The sequence below is a fragment of the Musa acuminata genome, chromosome BXJ3-1 (genome assembly GCF_036884655.1).
Source record: "Musa acuminata AAA Group cultivar baxijiao chromosome BXJ3-1, Cavendish_Baxijiao_AAA, whole genome shotgun sequence".
Classification (NCBI taxonomy): Eukaryota; Viridiplantae; Streptophyta; class Magnoliopsida; order Zingiberales; family Musaceae; genus Musa; species Musa acuminata.
The window spans coordinates 7,724,616-7,750,385 of NC_088349.1; the positions used below are offsets into that span (position 1 = coordinate 7,724,616).

Here is a 25,770-nt window from a genome sequence, read left to right on the forward strand (position 1 = left end):
CTTTGGTTGAGTCCGAGGAGCAGTGCAACAGACGACTTCGGCCGGGCGTAGGCCAAGAAGTTAAGCTCGAAGTCTTTGACGAGCTGATCAAAGGATACGATCGTCCTGGTCTTCAGACCGTTGTACCATGTGTGGGTTGGCCCCCTCAGAGTCGTGGGAAATGCCCTGCACATCAAAGCGTCAGAGGTTCCATACAACGCCATTTGGGCACGAAAAGCGGCTACGTGGTCCGCTGGGTCGGTGGCGCCGTCGTATGCATCCAAGGAGGGGAGCCAAAAGTTCGGGGGGACCGTCTGATCCTGTATCTCGAGTGTGAATGGAAATCCCTGATGTGCGTCCTCCCCAAGCTTTCCCTTGGACCTGCGAACCTCTTTCTACACCTCGTCGAGTCATTGGCTGACGATGCACAACTGGGCCCGTAGGGAGTCTGTAGAATCCGAAGAGAATGTATCAGGTTCCGGGCGACCGCTTGGGTTCACCATCACTCGATCCCCGAGTGGGGCCGGTCGGCCCCGAGGTGAAGTGGGGAGCTCCGGAAGTGGCATGTGGGCCCGAATGGGCGTCTCGTGTTGTCGTAGTGGTTGGATCGCAGGCGGGTGCACCGGATGAGAAACGAGCGGGATAATGGTTTACACCATACTCGTCAGATCTCGGACTTAAAGAGCGAGGTCCTGAAAGGCCTCGATGATACGGGCGATGGGTTGGCTGGGGCTCCTTCGGGCGGCGACAAGCCCGGGTCGTTGAATATCCGCCAATATCGCTCTAAGGTCATGGCGAGGTGTTCGTCACGATGACCTCCGTGCGGGGGATGTACCCCCGAGGCTCCAATCGGGTGCGACCTCTCAACCGCGGGCTCATCTGAGCCGCTCGGGTGATCACCCAACATTCCAGCCCTCCTTCTAGCGCCAAAATGTTGGTGTAAACAACCTTAAGCCGTGGCCTCAAGGCTGATGCGGCTCGGTTCGGGTCCGGATGACGGGAGATTTTCCCGGGACGGCCTTCGAGTTCGCTAAGGTGATCTGATGCGGTGGTCTGATCGGGACGGGGTCACCGTTTCCTGCGGGAGGGGCTCCTCGCCTGGACGCGCTGTGGGAGGTGCTCCGTCTTCGTCCCTGCACACAGGTCGGGTCGGGAAGCTCGACTCGTTCCCTCTAACGATCAAGTTAGTATATAGTGGCAAGGGATTTCTTTAGCTAAGTTGTATCTTCTTCTCCCCCTCTTTTCTCTGATGAACACGAGGGTATTTATAGGGAAGGTTACCGTTGCCCGATGTGCCCGCTGGTAGGGAGCGGGATCGTACTCTTGGTAGCGTCTAACACCGATGTTGGCATGACGTGAGGGATTGAGCCTGAGCAGGGTATTAATGTGCCTCGGTCAACGTTCCGATCTGTGTTGACTAGGTGATGTGAGGCGTCATTTGGGCCAACTGACGTCACCCGAATCTTTTCACAATTATTATCCCCATCAAGAATCAAAATAAAAATATTAATCATATACTTATAGAAGAATAATTGAAAATCACGAAGGAACTCCAAATATTAAAAAAAAACTTTTTTTCTTCGCCGAGTAGAGTAGTCATAATTAATTTTGTACAGAGAATTAAAACAACTTTCTTTAAATTACTTCAAACTGAACTATGTAAAACATTTTGAATTAAAACTCAATGAAACTTTCCAATGGAATATAATTATCTCATGAGTATCTCAATAATAATCATGAAATTAATATGAAATAAGTCTTAAATTTTTGGTTTATTGGAAAACAAGATATCAATAATATATTGAATGTTCTTAATTCCAGGCATGACAACACATGAGATTTACTAAAATTTGGTTTCGAAATTTAAATCTAAAAATAAATGGTAGAAGACGGTGAAACTTTACGGATGATAAGTCTAGGCAACCAACAAGTCACGTTGGGTGTCCGAGCTCAGTGAGACTGGAGGCTGACCAAACCATAGTAAGATCCTGCGGGCCCCTTGGCCAGAAGTGATTCATGGGTCCCTTTCTCCACCACCGATCCTTTCTCCAGCACAGCAATGAGGTGGCAGCTGCGCACAGTGCTCAGCCGGTGCGCCACCACCACGCACGTCCTCCCCACCATCACCCTCTCTAGCGCTGCCTGCACCACCTTCTCCGACTGGCTATCCAGAGCGCTCGTCGCCTCGTCCAGCAGCAGCACCGCCGGGTTCTTCAATACCGCCCTCGCGATCGCGATCCGCTGCTTCTGGCCCCCGGAGAGCTGCGCTCCCCTGTCGCCGCAACACGTGTCGTAGCCGTCCTTGAGGCAGCTGATGAAGTCGTGGGCGTTGGCCGTCCTCGCTGCCTCCTCGATCTCGCCCTCCGTCGCCCCCTCCGTGCCGTAGGCTATGTTGTCGCGCACGGTGCCGGCGAACAGAGTCGGCTCTTGTCCCACCAATCCGATGTGCTTCCTCAGTGACCGCAAGTGATACGACTTCACGTCCCTGCCGTCGATCCTCACTTCCCCCTTCAGCGGATCGTAGAAGCGCTCGATGAGCCCGATGACGGTTGATTTCCCGGAGCCGCTTTGGCCCACCAATGCCGTCGTCTTACCCGCCTCGATGGCGAGGGAGAAGTCTCTAAAAATGAACACGTCTGGCCGCGACGGGTATGCGAAGTCAACCCCATTGATGTCGATTTCGCCGGCTAGCTTCTTCGGGCGATAACCTCTGTCGTCCTCGGGATCGATGTGGGTACACCGATCCAGCACTGCGAACACCGAGCTGACTCCATCTGCTCCCTTGGCGAGGTCGGAAGTCATGCTTCCGCCCTCGGCGATGACGCGGCCTGTGCTTATTAGGATCAGCACGTTCTGAAACAGAGCCTTGGCGGTGATGTGGCCATGAAACATCAGCCTGCCGCCGTACCAAAAGGCCAGGGACCAGCTGCACCTCATGAGAGCCTCGGAGAGGCCGAGGACGATGCCGGCCACGCACGACTGCCAAACGCTTTTCTGCCGCGGCCTGTCTTGGGTTCTCTCGAACAGGTGGATGATCCGGTCCTGCGACGAGAAGGCAGTGATGGTTCGCACGTTTGCGACGGCCTCGGTCGCAACCTTGCTGCTCTCGGACTGGGACGCCCTGGCCTTCTTGGACATGCTCTGAAGGATGACCTTGCGGCAGTAGTAGCAGACTATTATCAGGGGTTGGATGGCGATCAAGACGAGGCCCAGCTTCCATGCGATGGCAAGGCCCATCGTCCATGCGATGGTGACAGCAGAGACTGTCTGAATGATCAATGACATCCGATCACCCACCAACATCCTCACCTGCAACAGGAGAACGACAGTGAAGTGATACTGAGATTTGAACAACAAGAATTGCTATCGATGGAGAAGACCACCGACCACATTGGCATCGTTGGCGAGCCGAGAGCAAACGGCGCCGGTGCAGTTCTCGTCCCGATCGAACCACCCGACCTCGAAAGTGAGGACCTTGGAGAGCATCCTCTCTCTCACCCGCTTCGTCAGATACTCCCCCATGGCCCCGAAGTTGTAGTGCAGCAGAATGTTGACCAAGAAGGAGAGGACCGACAGGGCGACGAAGACGAGGCAGTACGTCGTCGTGTTCGATTTGATCTGCTCATGATCCGTTAGAAAGAACATGGATATCATGCTCCCCATCACGAAGGAGTACAGCGGCTGCACGGCGCCGAAAGCCACCGCGCCCAGGCTCCCCATCACCGCCTGCCGCCACTCTGGCGCGTTCAGCAGCAGCAGCCTCCGCAGGGAAGGAACCGGGCGAGCAATCGCCTCGAGCTCATCGTGCGCTTCTTGGTGCCTTGAAGAGGTAGCAGAGTTGGATCTGCTGCAAACTGAGAAGCTACGGCTCTTGCGGTCACAGAGCAGAGAGGAGGCTACCGGTGCTACCGACGATGAGCTGGAGTCCTCGCCCACTGTTGCTCTCGTCGTCTGCTGGAGGCGAACGAGGGATGAATAGAGTCCGTCTTCATCGCGAATGAGGTCGTCGTGGGAGCCGAGCTCCATGACTCGGCCGGCCTGCACCACAGCGATCGCGTCGGCGTTCCGGATCGTGGACAAGCGGTGGGCTACGACGATGGTGGTCCGGCCAACCGACGCCAGGTCGAGTGCTTCTTGGACGATCCGCTCCGACTCCGAGTCCAATGCACTTGTGGCTTCATCAAGAAGCAGAATCTTTGGCGACTTCAGCACAGCCCTTGCGATCGCTATCCGCTGCTTCTGACCTCCTGACATCTGAATGCCTCTTTCTCCTACCTGCAGAGTAGTTCCTTACTAAGTTCTTGTAACACACAAGCATTTGACATGTCACGTTGTAATGACAGGAAATATAGCATTAGAAGACAATATTACCTTCGTGTCATATCCCTGGGGCAGCTGAGAGATGAAGTTGTGGGAATTAGAGGCCTTGGCAGCTGCCACCACCTCTTCCATGGTTGCTTCTTCCTTGCCAAACAATATGTTCTCCTTTATGGAGGTGGCAAACAAGGTTGGCTCTTGGCTTACCAATCCTATCTGTGACCTCAACCATTTGAGTCTAAGGCTCCTTATGTCAATTCCATCAAGCAAAACCTCACCCCGTCGTGGATCGTAGAATCTCTCCATCAGTGCGATGACTGTTGACTTCCCCGATCCACTGCCACCAACCAAAGCTACCGTAGTTCCTGCCGCAACCTTCAGGTTGAAGTCATTCAGTATGATGCTATCGGGACGTGAAGGGTAAGCAAATTCCACCGATCTGAACTCCACATCGCCGGAGATATTCTCCATTACTATGCCCTCTGTGCTGTCTGAATCAATTCTCGGTATTCTTCTCATCACTTTCAGAATCCTCTCTCCGGCCGAGCTCGCCTCTGAGAAGTACTTGATGTTGGAGAGCCCAGATCCAAATGCCCTGTTTCCAATTAGATGGTGAGTATGGTGAGTAGAGATAGAGTGAGTAATGAGTACGGTGAGATCGTGGTGGAGAAGAGAGAGAGAGAGAGAGAGTATTACAGGCCTCCTCTGACGATTGCAGTGCCAACAGCGAAGATATGGCCACCCTTGACACCGTGGTGCATGGCAACCCGGCTGCCGTACCAAGTTATGAAGGCCCAAATGGCGAAGGTGACGGCGTTGCTCCCGACGGCGACGCCCTTGGCCAGCCCCTGACGCAGGCCGAGCTTCACGGAATCCTCGAGCGCGTTCGAGAACATGCTCATGGTGCGCAGCTCGGCGACGGAGGAGTAGGCGGTGCGCACGGAGGAGACCGCCTGCTCCGCGATGACGCCGGCCTTCTCGTACTCATCACGGATATTCTTCGCCAGGTCCATGAATATCCTACCATACATGATGCCAGGTATGACGAGAAGCAAGAAAGTGGGGAAGGCAACCAGCGCGAGCCTCCACATCACGACGAACCCGATCGAGTAGCTGCCGACAAACAACGCTACGTTCTTCACGAAGTTGGGCACCTGCAGCGACGACGTTCCCGAGGTCGTTCAGCAACGCTGGACGTGCATGTTCAAGGATATGTGATGAGAAGGGTAGAGAAGTTGGTGCTGATCACCTTCTCGCCGAGGACGTCTTGGATGATGAAGCTGTCGCTGGAGACGCTGGTGATGACCTCGGACATGGAGGTGACGTTGAGGTCGAAGTACTCCACGTCCTGCCTCAGGATCGCCTTCAGGTATCGCGTTCGCATACGCATGGCTTGTCGGTCCCCTGTCCTCGTCCAACAGTATCCTTCTGCGATCACCACAGCCACCGTCAGCCAACGAAAGGGACGGAAAGCAAAGGGAGAGGCTTGGTGTTGTCTGCGTACCTAAGAAACACGTCACGAAGACCAACAGCGACAGGTACACAAAGTCGAGAGAGTTCTGGGGAAGGGAGGAGGGGGAGGGGGAAGAAGGAAGCGTGAGAAGGATGAGATATAGACGCAGGTCGAGGGAAAAGAAGAGGAGAGAATCTAACTTTGTTAACGTTGTCGATGAAATGAGTGGAGGTGGAGGGGCCGGCGCCGAGGTTGTTCATGATGCTGGTGGTGACGAGGAGAATGAAGGGCGTCGTGAAGCCGCTCCCGGCGGCGCCGACGAACCCCACAGTCATCAGCAACATGTCCGTAGCATCTGCATGCATGAAGATGGTCCAGAAAGAGGAGAAAGGGCTTCTCTTCTTGTCTCCCTTCCCCGTTTCCGCCTCCATTTCCGCCTGCACCTTCTCTCGTTCCTTCTCCCTGCTATATATATTGCTCGAGGAGGGAGGAGGAGGAGGAAGAAGACGAATAAGTGTCGCACCCCACTCAAATCTGTCTCTATCGACGACAGTCCATTTTGCCATCCATTAATTTCCCCTGTAAGCTAGTGGTAGTGTTTCCCAGTTCCTCACCATCAAAGAACCTTGTTGGTCGCACCTGTCACGCTCCTCGACGAGGCGGAAGGCACTGAGTGGCCGTAGGAGCTGATCTAAGACTCACGATCACTTGTTTTCCTGTCAAAATTCGTCACGCTATCATTAGGATCGCTCGTCGTTTGCAGCAAGTGGTGACTCCCAAGAACCTGTCTCCGGCACGGACAAGATGTGCTCTCTCTCTCTCTCTCTCTCTCTCTCTCTCTCTGTACGTTGATACTTTTGCAGCCTGTTAAATCGGAATCTTTCAATGCGGCCAGTAGTAAAGGGTGTCCCCATCTAACTGTTGTATGCCACTCTAATCTCATACTACTCGGAGAGTAGTATGATGGGCTTGTCAATGATCTAAGCTTCTTGTACTTGTTGTAAAGTGAACATTAGTTATATATACTCTATATATTTTTTTTTCAAAAATTGATGCTAACATATTGCATGCATATGAGGTCTATATAGTCTCTAATTTTATTCAAAAGTAATTTTTCATCATGCTTAATACTATGTTGGTTTTGAAATCATTTGTCATGATTTAATTTGATATGATAAGTGATCTATTAAAATTTGTTGAGTTGAACCCTTTACCCATACTATTTAAGCCCGGTTAATAATAGTTTATTTATCATAATCTTATAAGTTAATATAAATGTTTATTCATTTTTTATGTAGAACTAAGTTAGACTGCTATAATATGTTTCGAATAAAAGCTTGATGTCATTTTAAGGCTCAAGATAACCTTGATCAAATCGTAACATGTTGATCTTCATTTATGATAAACTTTTTTTTATTTAAACTTCTTATCATGTTTGATACTTGGTTGACGTTGATACCATTTGTCATAATCTAACTCAATATATAAGTAGACTCATTAGCTTTGTTAAGATCGAACTATTGACCCATAATGTATAAGCCTAAGTTATTGATAATAGTCTGGTAGGTCCATTTAAATTTAAATATTTTTTTTTAAAAAAAATCTTTGTTATTGGGTTTTTATCTAATGGTATTTTTTTTATCACTTAAACAAAAATACCCCTTCATCACTACCAATATCCCTAATCGTCGACACACCATTGTGCTACCAATATCTCTCTTGACCTCTTTCAATCCCTCAACGAGACAATGATGGCAATGCTAACAGTGGTGGTGGTGCAAGGATATTTTCATCAAGATAATAATAAAGGATACTCCTAGATAAAAACTAATTGGAGGGCATCATTAGGTAAAAGCTCAACAGTATTTTTTTTTTTTTGAAGGAAAAAATGCCCTTTAAGTTTTCTTCCCATCCCATCTACGACTAAACCATTAAGTTAGATCCCCACACTAATATATCTTGATGTTACTATAAACATTACGTATCCCTTTAGTAATAGTAAAATCCTTGCATGTACGAGTCAAAAACAATTCATACTACTCAATAGCAAAGGACTTTTAGTAATAGTATAAACATTAAGTACAGACTGCCTTTGACGCTTAAGCAAATGTGATATTAAAGGATCATTAAATGATGTGATCTAAAAACAATGTATGCATACTCCTTCAATAGTAAAGGACTTTTAAATGTGAACTAATTTCCTCATTTTATTTAGACAAAACAATTCAAGTCGACGAAACCATGCATTATATGAATGGTGCGGTGCTCTCGAGAGAAAGGGAAGCCAAGTTTAAAGGCTAGGAAAGATACACGTTAGTTAAATGGACACTAATGATGCAAAAAGGTGAGCATTTAGTTCCTTTAGTTAAAGAGTGGACAGACATCGTTACAAAAGAAATAAGAAACAAGTGGATCTTATAAAGTCATCCAATAATGGAGGATCGATCGATCGATCGATCCATCTTTTGACATCCTCTTTTTAGACCTTCAAAGCTGGAAAGCTATCGGGCTGAATAGGATGACCCTATATGAACGTGCTTCTTTAATCTGTAATTTTCGTTGCCACCTCGAAAGAACGATAAATATCAACTAAAATGAATGAAGTTTTATTTGATCGAATGGAAAAGTCAAAAGCCAAAAACCTCTAATCTATCTTAGTTAAATCGAACGATCTCAAAACGAAAAATTTCTCATGAGTAAGATGTTAGAACCGAAGCATCCCCCCGATTCTCCATATACACATGCATATATGAGTGGAGCTTAATATATCTTAGATGGATTATATATGTGACTTATCATGTTGGCATAAGTGTGCTATTTAAATTTATATTTGATAGGGAATCGATTATCATATGGCACGTGAATGCCACATGAAATCCAAGTGTATGAATCTTCAAAGAAGGAAACACAAGCCTTTCTCATTCATTATGATAAGAAAAATAATTATAAGTTTTCTTTTCATCCTTTATGGTAAGGAAGACAATCACAAGCTTTCTTCTTATCAATTACGACGAAAATCATAAACTCTCTTCTTATCCTCTAAGATATAAAAAAATATTTAAACAAAATACATTTGAGGATCTCATATTACTAACTTAATCGCCATAAAGATTGAATCGAGAAACTCTTTCCGATTTCAATCTTCGTGACTTCTTATAAGCATGACATTTCTACCTTAAGAGCATAGTATTTCTACCTCTAAGACATCTAGATATTCTTATGCATAAGAGTCTAGACCATATCATCAATATTTTCCCCTAAAAATATTCATAAGAAAGATTACAAGCTAATTGAAACAAGCAATGCGATGGATGAGCAACATCATATTGCACCGAGACCGGAATCGGCAGCTGAGGAGCAATCCACGGGGGTGTTGCTGCCTTGTTGGAGAGGCTTGCCATGGATGGGATTCTTAGATTCTTAGCCGCTTGCTTGAATGAAATGATGAAGAAAGCCACGCGTGCATGGTTGTGCACCAGAATTTAAATTTTAAGAGAAGTAAAAATATATTTAAATCCACCATTATTTTGAACTTACTGATAGATCTAAATCATCGATGTGAAATAATCTTATTCTACTTAATGATAATAGATCCTTTTTAACTCTATAAAAAAATTGTAAGTTCTCTTTACTTATAATAGATACTTTTTAACTCTAAAAAACAATTCTTCAAATGTGAGATCATATTTGACATGTCTAATTTTTGCATCATATTGATGTCAATATAATTTAGAATCAAACTCTAATATAACATATTATATTATAGTTTGATTCTCTTTTATATGTTATAAGATAATTAATTTAGTTTGACTTTTCTAAAGAAATGCGGTGAAACGAGACTCAATCCTACGCCACCTTTACTATCACAGTCAGGACTTTATTGACTTAAAATATTAACTAACACTTTTGATATGATAGATCCATCTAACTTTTCACATAAATTCAAATTTTTTTGATATGATGCTTTTGCCTTTTTTTTTTCTTCTTTAATATTATCATCATAGAGGATCACTTGGATTTCTTCTAAGAGGTGGAGAATGATGATCTGTACTGGTTTTATAATACAATAATATTATCAAAGTTTTTCATATTTTAGAAAGAATACTCCATATCGAATACGTAAAGCGTTTGGTGATTTTATTGATGGATAGATAGATAGATAGTGAGTGACGTTTAAACTATATTTTTTGTTTAATAGCGACGGGATGGGATGGGACGGGATGGGTGTCTTACGAGCTGTATGAATCAAAATCTTCGATGAAAATAAATGGAATGTCTCGATAGACTTGACATGACAACGGAGTAAAAATAGTAATAGCATTGTGTGGCCGACCACTTATGCATGGAGGTTAACCTAGCAAACACGCGTCGTTAGTGTCACGGTGGTGATAGCTTAGTGCCAAGGCACGGAGTCTCGCTATTATGGTCGAGTGGTTTTTAAAAGCGAGCAAGCCGAACCTCTCCTCTCCTCTCCTCTCCAGAGATGATGATGATCACGATAGAAATAAGTATAATGATAATTTTATATTTTATATTTTATAATTAATTTATAATTTAAAGATTAATCATCATCATCATAATATACGTGTATATAATTCAAAAAAATCTCATCCTCAAATCTGAATAAATATATATTATTATATCAACGAATATAATAAGGTTTCCTCCTTTCTTTTATATATTATCCCTCTCTTTTTATTTCTCCATCTTCCTTTGATATTCCTCTCTTACTCCAACTGTTTCCTTTGATAATTTTATATTTTATATTATTTTTAAATATTATTTTACTAAATATATATGACTCTATCCTCTCAAACATAATATGAAGTTGTCATAATCTTTACTCGTCTTAAAAAGATGATCAAAAATTTCTTCTAGTCTATTATTAAAATAGTTTACTCTAATGGAGGAGGTAAGTATCGAGTTCTAACAACTTATCTCTCATTATGTTAAATATAACATCTTAAGTTACCATTGCACACAACTCGACTAATTGACTCTACCGAATGAAAGCACGGACACATAATTGAAAATAGAGCTATGGTGAGTATATGGTTAATTGAAATTGATCTCACCATTCTATACCAAGCCTTCATACCACTACCATTTTGGTTACTAGCATTCCAAACTATGATCTACCTTATTAACCATATACTCACCCTAGCCCTATAATATCATTCATCATTTGAACGATTATTTCATAAAACCTCAAACTTTCAATATCTTAAAATATTTAGTTGCTTATGTTATCCCTAGTTATGCCCTTACACTTCACGCAAATTAACACTAAGATCCAAATTGAATATCTTCATTGGGTACTCCCTTGAATAAATATTTTTTGGTGTTTTGGTCCTTAAACTTATAAGGTATTTTTATCATATCATGTTATTTTTATTAAGTCTACATTTCCCTTTTTAAATCTTGCTCATTCAGCAATCGAGTCACTATAAAGACCATCCATCATTAGGTTCATATTAGTACACTTCAAACTCTCTCAAGCGCACCTCTTACCATATCAATCAACAGTTCTTTCTTAGATCCCTGTACTTGCTTATTGCTTTAGTTTAATAACACCTCACCCCTTTTGTAATTTCTTCATCTATCTTTTCACCACTCACCTTGTAATACTCGATGATGAAGCAACAATTTTGGCATAAAAAATGATGCCTTTGTCCTCTCCTCGACTAAGTGATACTGATTGACATCAACTTGATCATGTATGTGTCATTAACTCTTCACTAATTCTCATACCATCAACAAAATCAAATGATACCACTGATGTTGAACATCATATGAAAACATACTCTAAAAATGACATCTTCAAACCATATCAAATCCTTAATCTCAACATTGTCATAAGCTCTCAATTAGGTCTTACTGAACCCACAAGCATTATCCAAGCTAAAAAATCTTTATAATAACATAAAATCATATGTGAGGAATATGATACTCTACTCAAGAATGTTATATATACCATTATATTATCTCACCTCACACAAAATATTATCGAGTGTATGTGGATTTTTGAATTAAGTGAAACTCAAATGATTTCATTACTAGATACAAAGCACGATTAGTGGCCAAATCGTTTCATCAATGACCAGGTGTTAATTTCATAAAAATATTTAATCTAGTTGTTAAACCAACAATAATTCGACACATCTTTAGTTTGACTACCACTAAAGGCTAATATATATTGACTAAATGTTAATAATATATTCTTGTAAGGGACCTCAATTAAGGATATCTTTATGGAGTAACCTCCCTACTTTATCCGCTCTCAATATTCAAACCATATTTATAATATATAAAAAGTTATTTATGGACTTCATCAAGCTCCAAGAGCTTCATATATCAAACTTGGCTCATTTTTTATGTTAGTTAGTTTTATTAACTTCAAATCTGATAGCTCTTTATTCTTACAATAACAAAAAGGATGTGATATATGTTTACTGATTTATGTGAATGATATTATTATTATATGTAATAATTTCATAAATATCAAGTAATTATTAAATTGAGATATATTATTAAAGACGAACATACATAATACTAAAGAAGTTGTCATCCCACTCTCCTATATAAAGTCACTCAAATTATACGATGACAGCTATATTATGGATCCTGCATAATATCAATAAGTACACGGTTCTTTGTAGTATTTAACTCTGTCAAGATATTTTATTTACAGTAAATAAATTATTATAATTGATGCACTAACCTTTTATTATGCATTGATCAATATATCTTGTGATATCTTAAAAGAACTCTTAATCATAAATTTTTTCTTCGTAAACACTCATCCCTTTATCTCTATACCTTCATTTATGCTAATTGGGCAAGTAATACTGATGATAGAACATATATATCAACTTATATTATATTCCTTGGAGCAAATCTATTGAAGTTCCAAAAAATAGAATACAAACTTGACATCACCTCCCAATCCTCTTCAATAATATACTATGATAATATCGATGCCACCTACTTATGTTTCGACCCGATGTTCCACTCTCGTATGAAACACATTGTCATCGACTTCCACTTTGTCAAAGACCAAGTTGTTAGACATCAACTCTGTGTTTTTCACATTCATACTTAACCAATCAATCGACTTCCTTAGTCTTTCACTTGTAAAGTATTTTAGTTATTTCGTTTCAAGATTGACATTCTTGATGGAAACTCAATATTATAAAGGCATGATAAAAGATTACGGTAAAGACAAATATATAATGATAATATTATATTCTTTATATATTTTAATTTTTAATTAATTTATAATTTAAAAATTAATTAATATGATATATGTACAAGTGGATGATCTAAATATATGATTATGAGAAATCTCTATCTCAAATATCTCAAATACGTATAAATATATGTTATCTCACGTCATCATTCTTTTCACGTTACATTCTTCAAAAACCGTTTGATGCTGTCCGGCCAGCTTTTCCGGACTTTGTGTCAGGTGGGTGGAGAAACATGGTGATTTCATTTGCAGGTGAAGGGCATCTACTTTTGATGCACCATATGTTTAATCATTTGCAGGGACAACCAACAAATCTTGTTATTGATGTGGTAAATATTTTCCACCGATCAAAGTCAGTCGTGGGTGTTAATCAGTCAAATCTTGACAAGATAAGTTAATGATATTTGACAAGTCAACATCAAACCCTAATAGAAAGAACTCTCCGAGGTAAGATATGAGATTCTAAACAGAAAAGAACTCTCCTTTTTTTTCTATTATATCTAATATTCATAAAAAATGTATTAAATATTAGTATTTCACTCCTATATCTTGTATTCACTAATATAAGCATCAAAAGATCATACGGACATGCTTTCGAGGAGGGTTGGAGTTGTGGAGAAAGAAAGAAGAAGATAATATTTATAATTGAAGGATTGTAAATAATAAAATGCAATTTTATTATTTTTTAGGGATTATAAATAGTAAAGAGATTATGAATAACATAAAAGTAGCTAACTTCTTTCTTCGTGAGCTCTGAATTCCAAGATGACTAGATTAGGTCAGATCAGATAAGTAGGATCATTAATCTTAATCTTAGGGTGCTCTTTAATCTGTTTACTTCCGTAGCCACCTTTGAAGGATGATATGCATGCTTACGGCTACTAGAGAGTAAGAGAATTGGGAGGAAGTGCACAGATTAAAGTGCAAAACAACAACATTGTTACGATCTATCAACACTTCAAGGAAGATAAAAGAAGAGACATGGTAAGTGAGAAGAGAACGATGTGTAGGTTCATGTGGCCCGACTCTTGCAGGAGAAATGCAAGAGAGAGAGAGAGAGAGAGAGAGAGAGAGAGAGAGGGAGAGAGAGCAAAATTGGCAGCTGAGAGGCGATGCATGGCCGCGTTCACGCCCCCTTGTTGCCTTGTTGCAAGCTCACCAAGGCGTAGTAGGAGCCTTTAAGGCCCTTGGCGAGGAGCGCGGCGTGGGTGCCCTTCTCCACCACCACCCCCTTGTCCAACACCGCAATGAGGTCGCAGTTCCTGATGGTGCTCAACCTGTGCGCCACCACCACGCTCGTCCTCTCCGCCATCAGCCTCTCCAGCGCCTCCTGCACCACCTTCTCCGATTGGCTGTCAAGCGCGCTCGTCGCCTCGTCCAGCAACAGAATCGCCGGGTTCTTCATTATGGCCCTCGCGATCGCGATCCGCTGCTTCTGCCCGCCCGAGAGCTGCACCCCACGGTCGCCGCAGTACGTGTCGTAGCCGTCCTTGAGGCAGCTGATGAAATCGTGGGCGTTCGCCGCCCTCGCCGCTGCTTCTATCTCCGCCGTGCTGGCCCCTTCCGTCCCGTATGCGATGTTCTCCCGGATGGTCCCGGCGAACAGCGTCGGCTCCTGTCCTACCATCCCGATGTGCCGCCTCAGCGATCGGAGATTGTAGGACTTGATGTCCCGCCCGTCGATCTTTACCGATCCCTTGAGCGGATCGTAGAATCGCTCGATGAGGCCGATGACGGTGGACTTCCCCGACCCGCTCTGGCCTACCAGTGCCGTCGACTTGCCTGCTTCGATGCTGAGGGAGAAGCCCTTGAAGATGACGACGTCAGGGCGTGCAGGGTAAGCAAAGTCGACCCCTCGGATGTCGATTGCGCCGTTCAGCTTCTCCGGGCGGTGGCCCTCCGGGTCGTTGGGCTCGATGCGGGTGCAGCGGTCGAGCACCGCGAACACGGATCCAACTGCGTCGGCGCCCTTCACCAGGTCCGTCGTCATGCTGCCTGCGTCCGCGATGACGCGGCCGGTGCTCACCAGAATCATGAAGGTCTCGAAGAGGGACTTGGCGGAGATGTACCCGTCGGCGATGAGCTTGCCGCCGTACCAGAAGTCGAGGGCCCAAGTGCAGGTCATGAGGCTCTGGGAGGAGGCGAGGCCGATGCCGGCGAACCACGACTGTCGTACGCTCTCGCGCCGGGGGCCTTCTTGGGCGGCCTCGAACATGCCGAGGATGCGGTCCTGCGAGGAGAAGGCGGTGATGGTGCGGAGGTTGGAGACGGCCTCGGCCGCGAGCTTGCTGCTCTCCGACTGCGACTTGATGGCCTTCGCCGACAGTCTCTTGAGGAGGACGCGGCGGGCGTAGAAGCAGACGATGATGATGGGCTGCACCGCGATCATGACCAGGGCCAGTCTCCATGCGATGACCAGTCCCATCGTGCACGCGATCACGACCGCCGACACGGTCTGGATGATCAACGCCATCCGATCTCCCACCAGCGACCTTACCTGCACATCAACCAGTAAACAATCCAAAGTTACCACAGTCAATTCCCAGCCCTTTGGTATTCCATGGGATCGATGCAGATGCAATGTCATGGGGCTGAGGCGGGAGAAGACTTTTGTCTGAACGGATGCTTCCATGGTTTCAGTGCACGGCAGTGGCCTTTGATTAGGACTGTAGGAGTCATTGGCTACAGTGGCGATGCTACTTTACATGAGACAAGAGTTGACGAGCAACGCAACACTGGGCTTTTCGATAAGCGGATTGCCTCGGGAATCATTTCATCCTTCCATATCTCTAAAAGAATGGCGCCTGTGGCTTGTTCTCTTGTGCGTCCACCGAGAAAGTCGAGAGAATAATGGCAGCGGCGTGGACCGCTCGTACAGACCACACCACCATTCCTCATCGCCCGTATTCTCGGAAGCGAAGCGAAGACTCGGAAAGTTGCGGTCCTGTTTGTCCCCAGTCAGCGATGCACGATGAAACCTGAATCCCGTGTCAGCAACAGCCCGACGAGCTGCACACCCACCAAGCAATACAGCTTCCAGTTTCCGAAACTGTATCTTGGCAATAACTCAAACAGTTGGCGAGTCACTATGACTCACTTTAGCTCGAGTCGTATGCTAGAGTAGGTCACTTTACCCTGGCAAGGTCCAAACTCTCCCACTCACACCACGCGTTGTATCAAAATAACAAACACATCTCGTGCATGAATTTGCGGAGCATGGCGATGTAGATCTGTGCACCTAAAGGAAGAGCATATGTGGGTTGTCTGTGCTTACCACGTTGGCGTCCTTGGCGAGCCGAGCGCAGACTGCACCCGTGGAGTTCTCATCCTGGTCGAACCACGCCACCTCAAAGGTGAGGGTCTTGGAGAGCATCCTTTCTCTCAGACGCTTGGTGAGGTACTCGCCCATGGCGCCGAAGTTGTAATGCTGCCCAATGTTGATGAAGAGGGAGAAGATAGATAGCGCCAAGAAGACGAAGGCGTATGTCCTCGTCTTCGACTTTATCTCGTCGTGATCCTTCAAGAAGAACACGGATATCATGCTTCCCAGCGCGTACGAATACAGTGGCTGGATCGCGCCGAACACTGTCGCGCTGAGGCTCCCTAACAGTGCCTGCTTCCACTCGGGCGCGTTCAGCATCAGCAGCCGCCGGAACGAAGGCACCGGGAGTTTGGGCTGCTCCGGATCGCCGTCGTCGTCCGTGGCCGGAGTTCCGGTAGACCTCGCCGAGCTGCTCCTGCTGGCCGCCGAGAACCTCCGGCTCATGCTGCCGCTACTGCCAAACTGCGAGTGCGCCGTCAGAGCAGTCATGGCGGCGGCGGCGGAGGAGGAGGCCCCACCTTCGACCTCTCGAGCTCTCGCCGTCTGTTGCAGGCGGACCAGCGACGAGTAGAGCCCGTCCTCGTTGCTGATCAGCTCATCATGGGAACCCATCTCCATCACCTGCCCATCCTGGACCACCGTGATCACGTCGGCGTTTCTTATGGTGGAAAGCCGGTGCGCGATCACGATGGCAGTCCGGCCGACCGACGCCAAGTCGAGCGCTTCTTGGACGATCCGCTCCGACTCCGAGTCCAGCGCGCTGGTGGCCTCGTCAAGGAGAAGGATCTTTGGCGACTTCAACACAGCCCTCGCAATGGCAATCCTTTGCTTCTGGCCTCCGGACATCTGCACCCCTCTTTCTCCTACCTGTGTCAGCGTTAAGGCCTCAATCACAGTACTGGCAGTTCTTAGACATCAGAGACTATTCTCCTGCATGCAGGAAATTAAGACCAAAGGAATCTAATATTGTCGAGCTCAAAGACCAGAATGTGATCTCCCCGAAATAAAGCCTTCGTCTAAGCTAATAAATAGACCGAAGACTTTTGCGCCAGACATACTTATGATACAGACTGAAGTTGTTATTTTAATGATGATTGATCAGTAATAATACAAACCAATAATGGCGCACGCAAAAGAACTTTCCTGAACTCCACCCCACGCACACACCAAACCACTAATAAACTTACCATTCGCGGGTCCCTCTCAGGAATCAGATTTCCAATGGTCGGGCCTATACACCAGAATTAAGATTGAAAAGAAATGTATGAATAATGTATGCACTTAGCCCTCTCGGGCCATTTTATATGGAGGATATTTTGATCCTCCATAGCAGATGTTGGCATCTAGATTTGATTACAACATAGTCATCATCTAGTCGGTAGCTGTAAAGAGATTGTAATGGTGAACATAAAGCAAAGAAACAAAGCCTGTTCTAATCTATTCTAGTGGAAGGAAGCAGCCCCATCTAATTAGCTATTTCTCAGCAGCTTGATCCATTAAGTATAATCTTAACCAATAATGAAAGCAACACTTGACACACAGGAATACTAAGAAGAGGAGATGGAAGTGATCTACCTGAGTGTCATATCCTTGAGGCAGCTGAGAGATGAAGTTGTGGGCATTGGCTGCCTTGGCTGCAGCCACCACCTCATCCATGGTGGCGTCTTCCTTCCCGAAGAGTATGTTCTCCTTGATGGAGGTGGCGAACAAAGCTGGCTCCTGGCTCACCAATCCCATCCGTGACCTCAGCCACTTGAGCTGTAGCTTCCTGATGTCCACCCCGTCGAGTAAAATCTCGCCGCCGAGCGGATCGTAGAACCGCTCCAGCAGCGCCACCACCGTGGACTTCCCAGACCCGCTGCTGCCCACCAGCGCCACCGTCTTCCCCGCCGGCACTTTCAGGTTGAAGTCCCTAAATATAAAGTTATCCGGCCGTGATGGATACGCGAATTCCACCCTCCTGAATTCTACGTCCCCCGATACGCTCTCCAACACCTCGCCCTCCGTGCTCCCCGAATCGATCGTCGGAACTCTTCTTATCACGGCCATTATTCGCTCTCCAGCTGAGCTCGCCTCCGAGAAGTACTTCACGTTCGAAAGGCCCGACCCGAGCGACCTGTTTCATCGATCTATCAGACATCAAGAAGGGAAAGAGAGGCATTGAAGCGATTGGATCATTACAGGCCGCCAACGATGATGGAGGCTCCGACGGCGAACACGGTGCCGCCCTTTTCGCCTTGGTACATGACGAGGCGGCTGCCGTACCAGACCATGAAGGCCCAGATGGCGAAGGTGATGCCGTTGCTCCCGATGGCGAGCCCCTTGGCGAGGCCCTGCTTGAGGCCGAGCTTGATAGAGTCGTCGAGCGCTGCGGAGAATTTGGCCATGGTGAAGTCCTCCGCCGCGAAGGAATAGACGGTGCGGATGGAGGAGACGGACTGCTCGACGACGGTGCCGGCCTTGTTGTACTGCTCCCTCATCTTTCTCGCCAGGCCCATGAGGATCCTCCCGTACATGAGGCCGGGTATGATGAGGAGAACCACCGTGGGGCAGGCCACCAGAGCCAGCCTCCATATCAAAAAGAATCCGACCACGTAGCTGCCCAAAAATGTGGCTCCGTTCATGATGAAGTTGGGCACCTGCATGATCCCCCGTTAGCATCTCAGGCTCAAGCCTTCATCAAAGAGAAGCGAGTGGGGGCGAGGAGCAACAAGACCTTCTCGCTGAGCACGTCTTGGACGACCAGGCTGTCGCTGGAGACGCTGGTGATGACCTCGGTGCCCGACCCAGCGTTGAGATCGAAGTACGCTATGTCCTGCCTCAGCACTGCTCTCAGGTACCGCGCTCGCATCCGCGACGCTTGACGCTCGCCTGTCCTCGTCCAGCAATATCCCTCTGCAGCCATCAACCAACACCATCAGGCAAATATGCACGTCAGGGAGCTACAGAAAACGGAAAGGGATGAAGCGTGGTGAGAGTTGTACCCAAGAACGACACCACGAAGCTTCCGCACGCCAAGAACAGCAAGTAAACCGCACTCTGAGGCGCGCCATGGCCAAAAGGATTAGCAGCTTCTTACGAGGGATCCAAAAGAGAGAGACGAGAAGAAGAAAGAAGAGGCATAAGTCACCTTGTCGATGGTGTCGGTGAAAACAGACAAAGCCGAAGGTCCGTTCCCGAAGTTATTGAAGATCTTGCTCGTCATATAGAGCATGGTGGGCATCGACAGCCCATCGCCGACGGCGCCGATGAACCCCATCGTCATCAGCATCACATCCGTCGCGTCGGCATGCATGAATATTGTCCAAAAGGAGGACATGGAGGAGGAGGAGGAGGAGGAAGACCTCCCTTTCTTTCCACCGCACCCCTCATCCCCCTCTCCTTTCCCCATCTCTCTTTCTCTTTCTCTCTCCTCTCCTCCTCTAAGGAGAAAGAGTAGTCAAGCAAATTCCTAACACAGGAAGCCAGGCCAGGACGAGCTCCTATATGCCTTCTGCTTCACAGGTAGGAGCACATGGAAGCGACCATTTCATATATATAGACCAAAATGGAAGGTCAAGAATCGGCCGCCTTTATGTCTATGGTTTGTTTCTTCTCCATAATGGCCATTCCCTTGTAGTAGATGAATTGAACACTGTTGTATCTTACCGCGTACACACCTCATTGAGTCCACCACAAGGGATCCTAACCCTGTATATTATACTAGCTGTTGAAGCTACTGCTGGCTTACGGAAAGCGTGGTGGATTTGTGGTCTAATTAATGAAAGGTTGAGGAGGGAGGTGGTGATCACGGGGAAGGAGTGCAGGTTGACTTCGGACCGCCGTGATATCGTCATTAATGACGACTGTGCCAAAGTCTCTCCTTGGGGCGTGGAAAAGGAAGATTACGAGGGCAGGAGGTGAGCATCAGTGTCACCAGCTAATCCTACTTCCTCATTAATTTATGACCAGGGCAAACGGAGATGAAACCAGCTGTTCCTCCTCGTTCCCCTGTCCTCTCTCATCCCTCTGATCTCCATGGCCGGTGATTGATTGGCCGGGCAACTGGGCCCGCTGCACAACCAAACTTCGCCCCCCCCCCCCCCCTCTCCTCTCCTCTTCTCTTCCATCCCCCCTCGTCCCTGTACAAGAAAGATCCCACGTTTCCACGATACAGATCCATCCGCTGCGTGTTTGTCCTCGACGTCAGACACCGACCTTTCTAGCATCAGAAGTTTGATTGGCGTCATGATACCTAATCCAATATGATAACGATGAAAGAAAAAAATCGTCTGTCGTATTCGTATGAAGAGAAGAAATCTATCACCTTCCCGGTCAATTTCCAACACCTAGAGTTGTATTCTGTGCTACTTTGAAATTGGAAGAGCAGGTAAAATATCAATCATTTGACAACAGCCAATGACAGAACGCACAGTTGTTCGTCTTCTGTTCAAGATTCCTCACTATTTCCCCCGGTCATAATCCGAAGCTCACAGCACTACGACTCCAATACAGTATTCGATCGGTGTCGCATGCAGAGAAAGGTATGAAGCTACAGTCTGGGAGCACAAGGGCGAGCCAGCCTAGTGCGCCAGTACAGGAGGGCAGAGCAGATGCAATGCAACGAGGCAGCAATCGAGCAGGCAAAGTGGAGAAGGACGCATGTCGCAGCGGGGGATATCCTCGCACAGATGTGTGTATGCTGAACGAGTCACCCCAGCACGCGAGCCTTTCTCAGTCGCTCTCCTAAGGTGACAGATGAAACCGACCCAATTGAAGTTGTTGGCCACAGAAGCACCGAGGCATGGGCGAAGGGGAAAGTGAAGGGCGGAGATCATCAATGATGGCCACTTTATCCCTAACACCCCATCACAAAAGCCACAGGGGAGGGGGATCGAGATGAATAAAGAGCTGCAGGTGCTGCAGGGACCAAAGCTCCTAAAGCAGGACACATTCAAGTTGGGCATCCTTTTCGCTCAACTAGATCTCTCTAATAATTCAGGGGCTCTAATACAACTAGTTGCTTTGTAGTGGAAGGCTTGCCATCAGTGGACAGGGACAAACTCCTTTCCCTGATCACCATATACTACCTCCCTCATCCTAACATAATCCGAGTCAAATTAATCAAGATTAACATGTATCACATTCAACACCGATTCAATCCAAAAACCACCAAACATATGTTAAAACTCATGCAATTCCGAAGAATGCGGGATTCTTCTTTTAATATTCATCTCACAAACTCACGTATAGATATTTATTTAACATCATCTTCTATTTTATTCACGTATGGTTCAATTACCTGCCCATATTTACAAGAAAAGATCAAACTATACACAAATTTATTTCTTTTTTGAAAATTCTTTTGTAAACACTAGTTCTAATTCTATGTTGAGATTCATGATGAATGTAAATCATACTAGTTAACAGACATCGTATCTTGATACCAATTATACCTAAAATCGTAAGCTGAATCTTATGGTCGTCTTTCAATTTTTACCTCATGATCTTACACAAGAATATTCTTTTTTAACACCCAAGCCGAGGTATTCACCACAGGTAAGAGCTGCAACCCAATCCCTTGTTCACATCAAACTGGAATCAAAGTGGCAACATACTTGGGACTTGATGTTACAATGGGTCAACATAGCTACTTTCTAGGATGCCAAGGTAGGTCACAGACTCTATCTAGATTGATTCCCCAGTACAAGGAAGTCTCATTTATTGACTCAGCAAACACTTATCTGTATTGCCTTGACACTTCGCATCACTGGAATTGTGTTCAAAATAACTTGAAAAATATGAGAAATTTGTGTTCACAGAGTAAACAGTATCATGCAGTTGATAAGGCTATCACAATCAGCACGAAAACACTCATTTAGCAAGTATGAAGTGGAGTGCTCAAATTGTACCTGTGAATGGCCTCGTGAAGCAGCATCACATGATTCACCTCTAGCTTTCTCAAATCTCCAACTTTTGGGTTGTCAGGTGTGACCTTCCACCAATATCTGAGATCTCCACAATCTTCCTATTTTCTGCAAATCGTATATCATTTGTTCCAGAAAAGGCTGCCAAAAAGAAGCGGTTAATTTGCGTCAAAACTAATCAAGCAATACATCATCATCTGACAACGGAGCAACCGAGAGAGTATAACAAGTATAGCGTTACTTAGGCTTCATTCGCAATAATAAGTGAAAAAAGCTGCATCATGGAAATCATGCCAATGTATCTCCAATTAGTCACATTGCTAGTTGTACTTATAATAGCACTTACATATTTTCCCAAAATTATTTTAGATACCTCAACTCACATAAGCAAATTCCACGAAATACTGAGATAAGTACGGGTTTCATTTCCGATAATAAGGAAAAAGAGTGACATCATGAAAACCAGAATCGATAAAAATGTGCATATCCATGCCACTATATCTCCCATTAGACATATTGCTAATTGTACTTGTACCAGCCTTTACAAGTACTTGGAAAAATCTTTACGTTATCTAAATTCACATATACAATTGCCTCAAGATACCAAGATAAAGATCATAGCATTCGGTCATATCATTTTAAATCGTCATCCAATAAATGTTTACACATTAAATATTAATGTGATGATGATGTAACTAATAGGTAGTGAACTACCTGTTTCATTTTCCCTGGATTGAGATTTAAAACCTTATCTTACAAATTTTTTGCAAGATATAAGTTAGCTTAATGGTAAACATCTTGTCTACTGTAACAGAGTTTTTAGATCAAATTTCATCTTTATCGTTTACCTTTGCTAAAAAAGAAAAAAAAAAAAGAAGAAGAAGCAAGAAGCCTTACAGTTGACATGTGTATTGTCAGTCTTAATATTCTGCCTCATGATTAATCGACATTGGGAAAGAAAATGGTACCCACCATGCGAAGTTCATCTCAACTCACATAAAGGATACAATTAAAAATAGATGTGGCTGCTGTTGCATCAAGTATGATGGGATAGAAATTATACCATGAAGTTGACATAGGGCCCCAAAAAACGACAAGCTCAGCATCACAAATTTGGCTGGTATTTGTCCACATGCCTCCCTCCTTTTGCAGCAAACGTCAATTCCCAATGTCAAGAACCTAGTGTTCCCGATAACTTATTCTACGCTTCAGCACAAGTCAGGAAGCGTGCACTGCACCACCAACAATAACAACAGTGATATTATACGTACAAATACGTCACCAATGTTGGATGAAAAACAACCTTTGGCATAGAAGAGGTCAGAGACTAGAGTCTACTGCAAAAAGCGAAGATAAAATGGCTCTTATGGTCATTGTGAATCACTATCAAATGTTATTATGTCAATCTTTAATTCAATACACCCACTGAAGCCATACTACAACATGGCTTCATTTGTGACCAAAATAATATGTGCAACACGTGCAAGAAGAGGGCAATAAATTTTAGTCAGTAATAAGAGAACCAACAAGTCCCAACTGTTTTTTTACAAGCATATTAGGAAGAGAGTTAACATCACGTTATCTAATGGGAAGGAGATATTAACACCTCATACAATTAAAGTACTAAGGTTTTGACGGAGATATGTATCTGAAATATTTTGTGATAGTTGAAAACTCTTAGATTAGAACTCATAAATGCAAGGGAAAGTAACTATACTTTCAGATGACTGACAGAAAAATTAGGAAATATAATAATATTAGTATAAATTGCTTGAAAATGAAGATAAAGTATTATTAAAAATCAAGCTCCTTCAACAATCTCACACCAATGCACATAGTATCTGAAAGAGCATGTAGTCCAACTGAAAACCAAGCTTCTCAAACACTCTAGCACTAATGCATATAGTATATGAAAGAGCATGTAGTCCAGCAGCAACTAAGAGCATAAATTTACATCAAACAAGGCCAAGAAGGTGATTCATGCAATTAATGTCACACTTCAATATGCCCAGAAATTACATAATATAGATCTACCAGCGAAAAGAGCATGTACAACACAAAAATACTATTTCCAATCATAATAGAACGACTGAGGAAAATCATTAGTTGCACAATAAAGACTTCCAACTGGTTATTTAGTCACACAAGTTTTTCCGTAAGGAGACTACATTAACACTTCTTCCTTAGCTTTCTCAACTTGATAAAGTCCAGATGGCAATAAAAAATAAAAGCAAGCATCATATGATTAAATGACAAAAGCAATTGATCCTAATAATTTACATCAATAGCTTATTTAAAGGTACAAATTATAACTTGAACAACTTTTTTGGCTAAACAACTTGATTGTCTAATTAAAAACCTAGAAGGCATGCGAAGGTGATTCTCCATCCAAGGTATCTGTTTTCTCAAAGATTGATAGCTCTTTCAGAATCGCCATACAAACACAGAGCTCAAGATAGTATTGAAGGATCCAAACTACAGTGACTAAATTGTGGGCATCATCATAATCCTATTTCTCTTCGAACCCCCCACTTTCTACTCGGTACAAAGATATTACTCACATTTATAATGAGAAAAGAAAGAAGCTACTTTTTTCCGATGATGCTAACATTCGGACGCTCGTTTCAAGGATGCTGGAAGGCAGATCCATGTTGCCCGAAGACTCTCGAGATTCCTACTCTGAAAGACCAGACAACTATGGATTGACTACATATCTACCAACTGACGACCAAAGATCATTACTAACACCGACTCGACCATTAGTATCGACCAAGACTATAAAAGTCGATGAATGAATCTGTACCTTAACAGATTCACCGGCTGCGCCCCTGCGTCGAGCATGTCCGGCTTCGGTTCCGGATCTGTTGATTAATGGACAATGAATGCAAGCAGAAGGCGATTAATGTACCACTAGAAAGGAGATTAAAAGAGATAATTGGACTGGATTTGCGTCGATTTCACAATAATTTCTTACCTTTATCTCCTTGACGATCTCTGTCGCTCCAGATGGCCGCAGCGGAAGCGTCGTCTGCCGTCGCTTTGAAGCCCGGCTCTTTGGTTCTGTGCGTTTATATACGAAGCCCCACAGCAAAGGAAAGTCCCCAAAACACCCCTATTTGTTACGTAATTATTATCTATTGGTCAAGACATTATTTGCGAAAAAGCCCCCGTGGTTTTATACGTTTTAAGCTGTACATCAGGCAACGGTGTTGGTGATACAAATTTTGCGAAATAAACCCTATAATTAATATGCTTTAACCACCATAATTTTTAATGGTGTACACTTCTTTCGTTCATATCTTCTTTGCACCATGTTTATAGAAATATATTAATGATTCACCAATTACATTGAGATAATTGTCACCCACGATTAAGAGAGTCATGGTCTATAAATTGGGTTCGAGTCTATTAGTATTTGCTAGTAATAGTATAATAAAGATAAATAATTCAGATTAATTAATATATTATTACATAAATAATGAATCTCAATTCATATGTCATTTAATATAATAAAAATATATTTTTAAAAATATAATTAATATAA

The 25,770-nt window shown here is 44.4% G+C and overlaps 2 protein-coding genes across 2 annotated transcripts; both read right to left on the reverse strand.

Moving 5' to 3' along the window:
• Positions 1–1,785: 1,785 nt before the first annotated feature.
• LOC135629017 (putative multidrug resistance protein) lies at positions 1,786–6,458 on the reverse strand. The gene is made up of 7 exons (XM_065136119.1): positions 5,950–6,458; positions 5,801–5,855; positions 5,546–5,724; positions 4,993–5,450; positions 4,351–4,891; positions 3,367–4,254; positions 1,786–3,288 (listed from the first exon to the last, which is right to left on the reverse strand). Exons 1-7 carry the CDS (start codon positions 6,313–6,315, stop codon positions 1,930–1,932), a joined length of 3,846 nt encoding a protein of 1,281 aa, XP_064992191.1. The 5' UTR covers positions 6,316–6,458; the 3' UTR covers positions 1,786–1,929.
• A 7,456-nt stretch (positions 6,459–13,914) lies between these two features.
• LOC135629395 (putative multidrug resistance protein) lies at positions 13,915–19,899 on the reverse strand. Its single transcript, XM_065136696.1, has 7 exons — positions 19,451–19,899; positions 19,305–19,359; positions 19,037–19,215; positions 18,502–18,959; positions 17,896–18,436; positions 16,273–17,187; positions 13,915–15,495 (listed from the first exon to the last, which is right to left on the reverse strand). Exons 1-7 carry the CDS (start codon positions 19,709–19,711, stop codon positions 14,125–14,127), a joined length of 3,780 nt encoding a protein of 1,259 aa, XP_064992768.1. The 5' UTR covers positions 19,712–19,899; the 3' UTR covers positions 13,915–14,124.
• Positions 19,900–25,770: the final 5,871 nt, after the last annotated feature.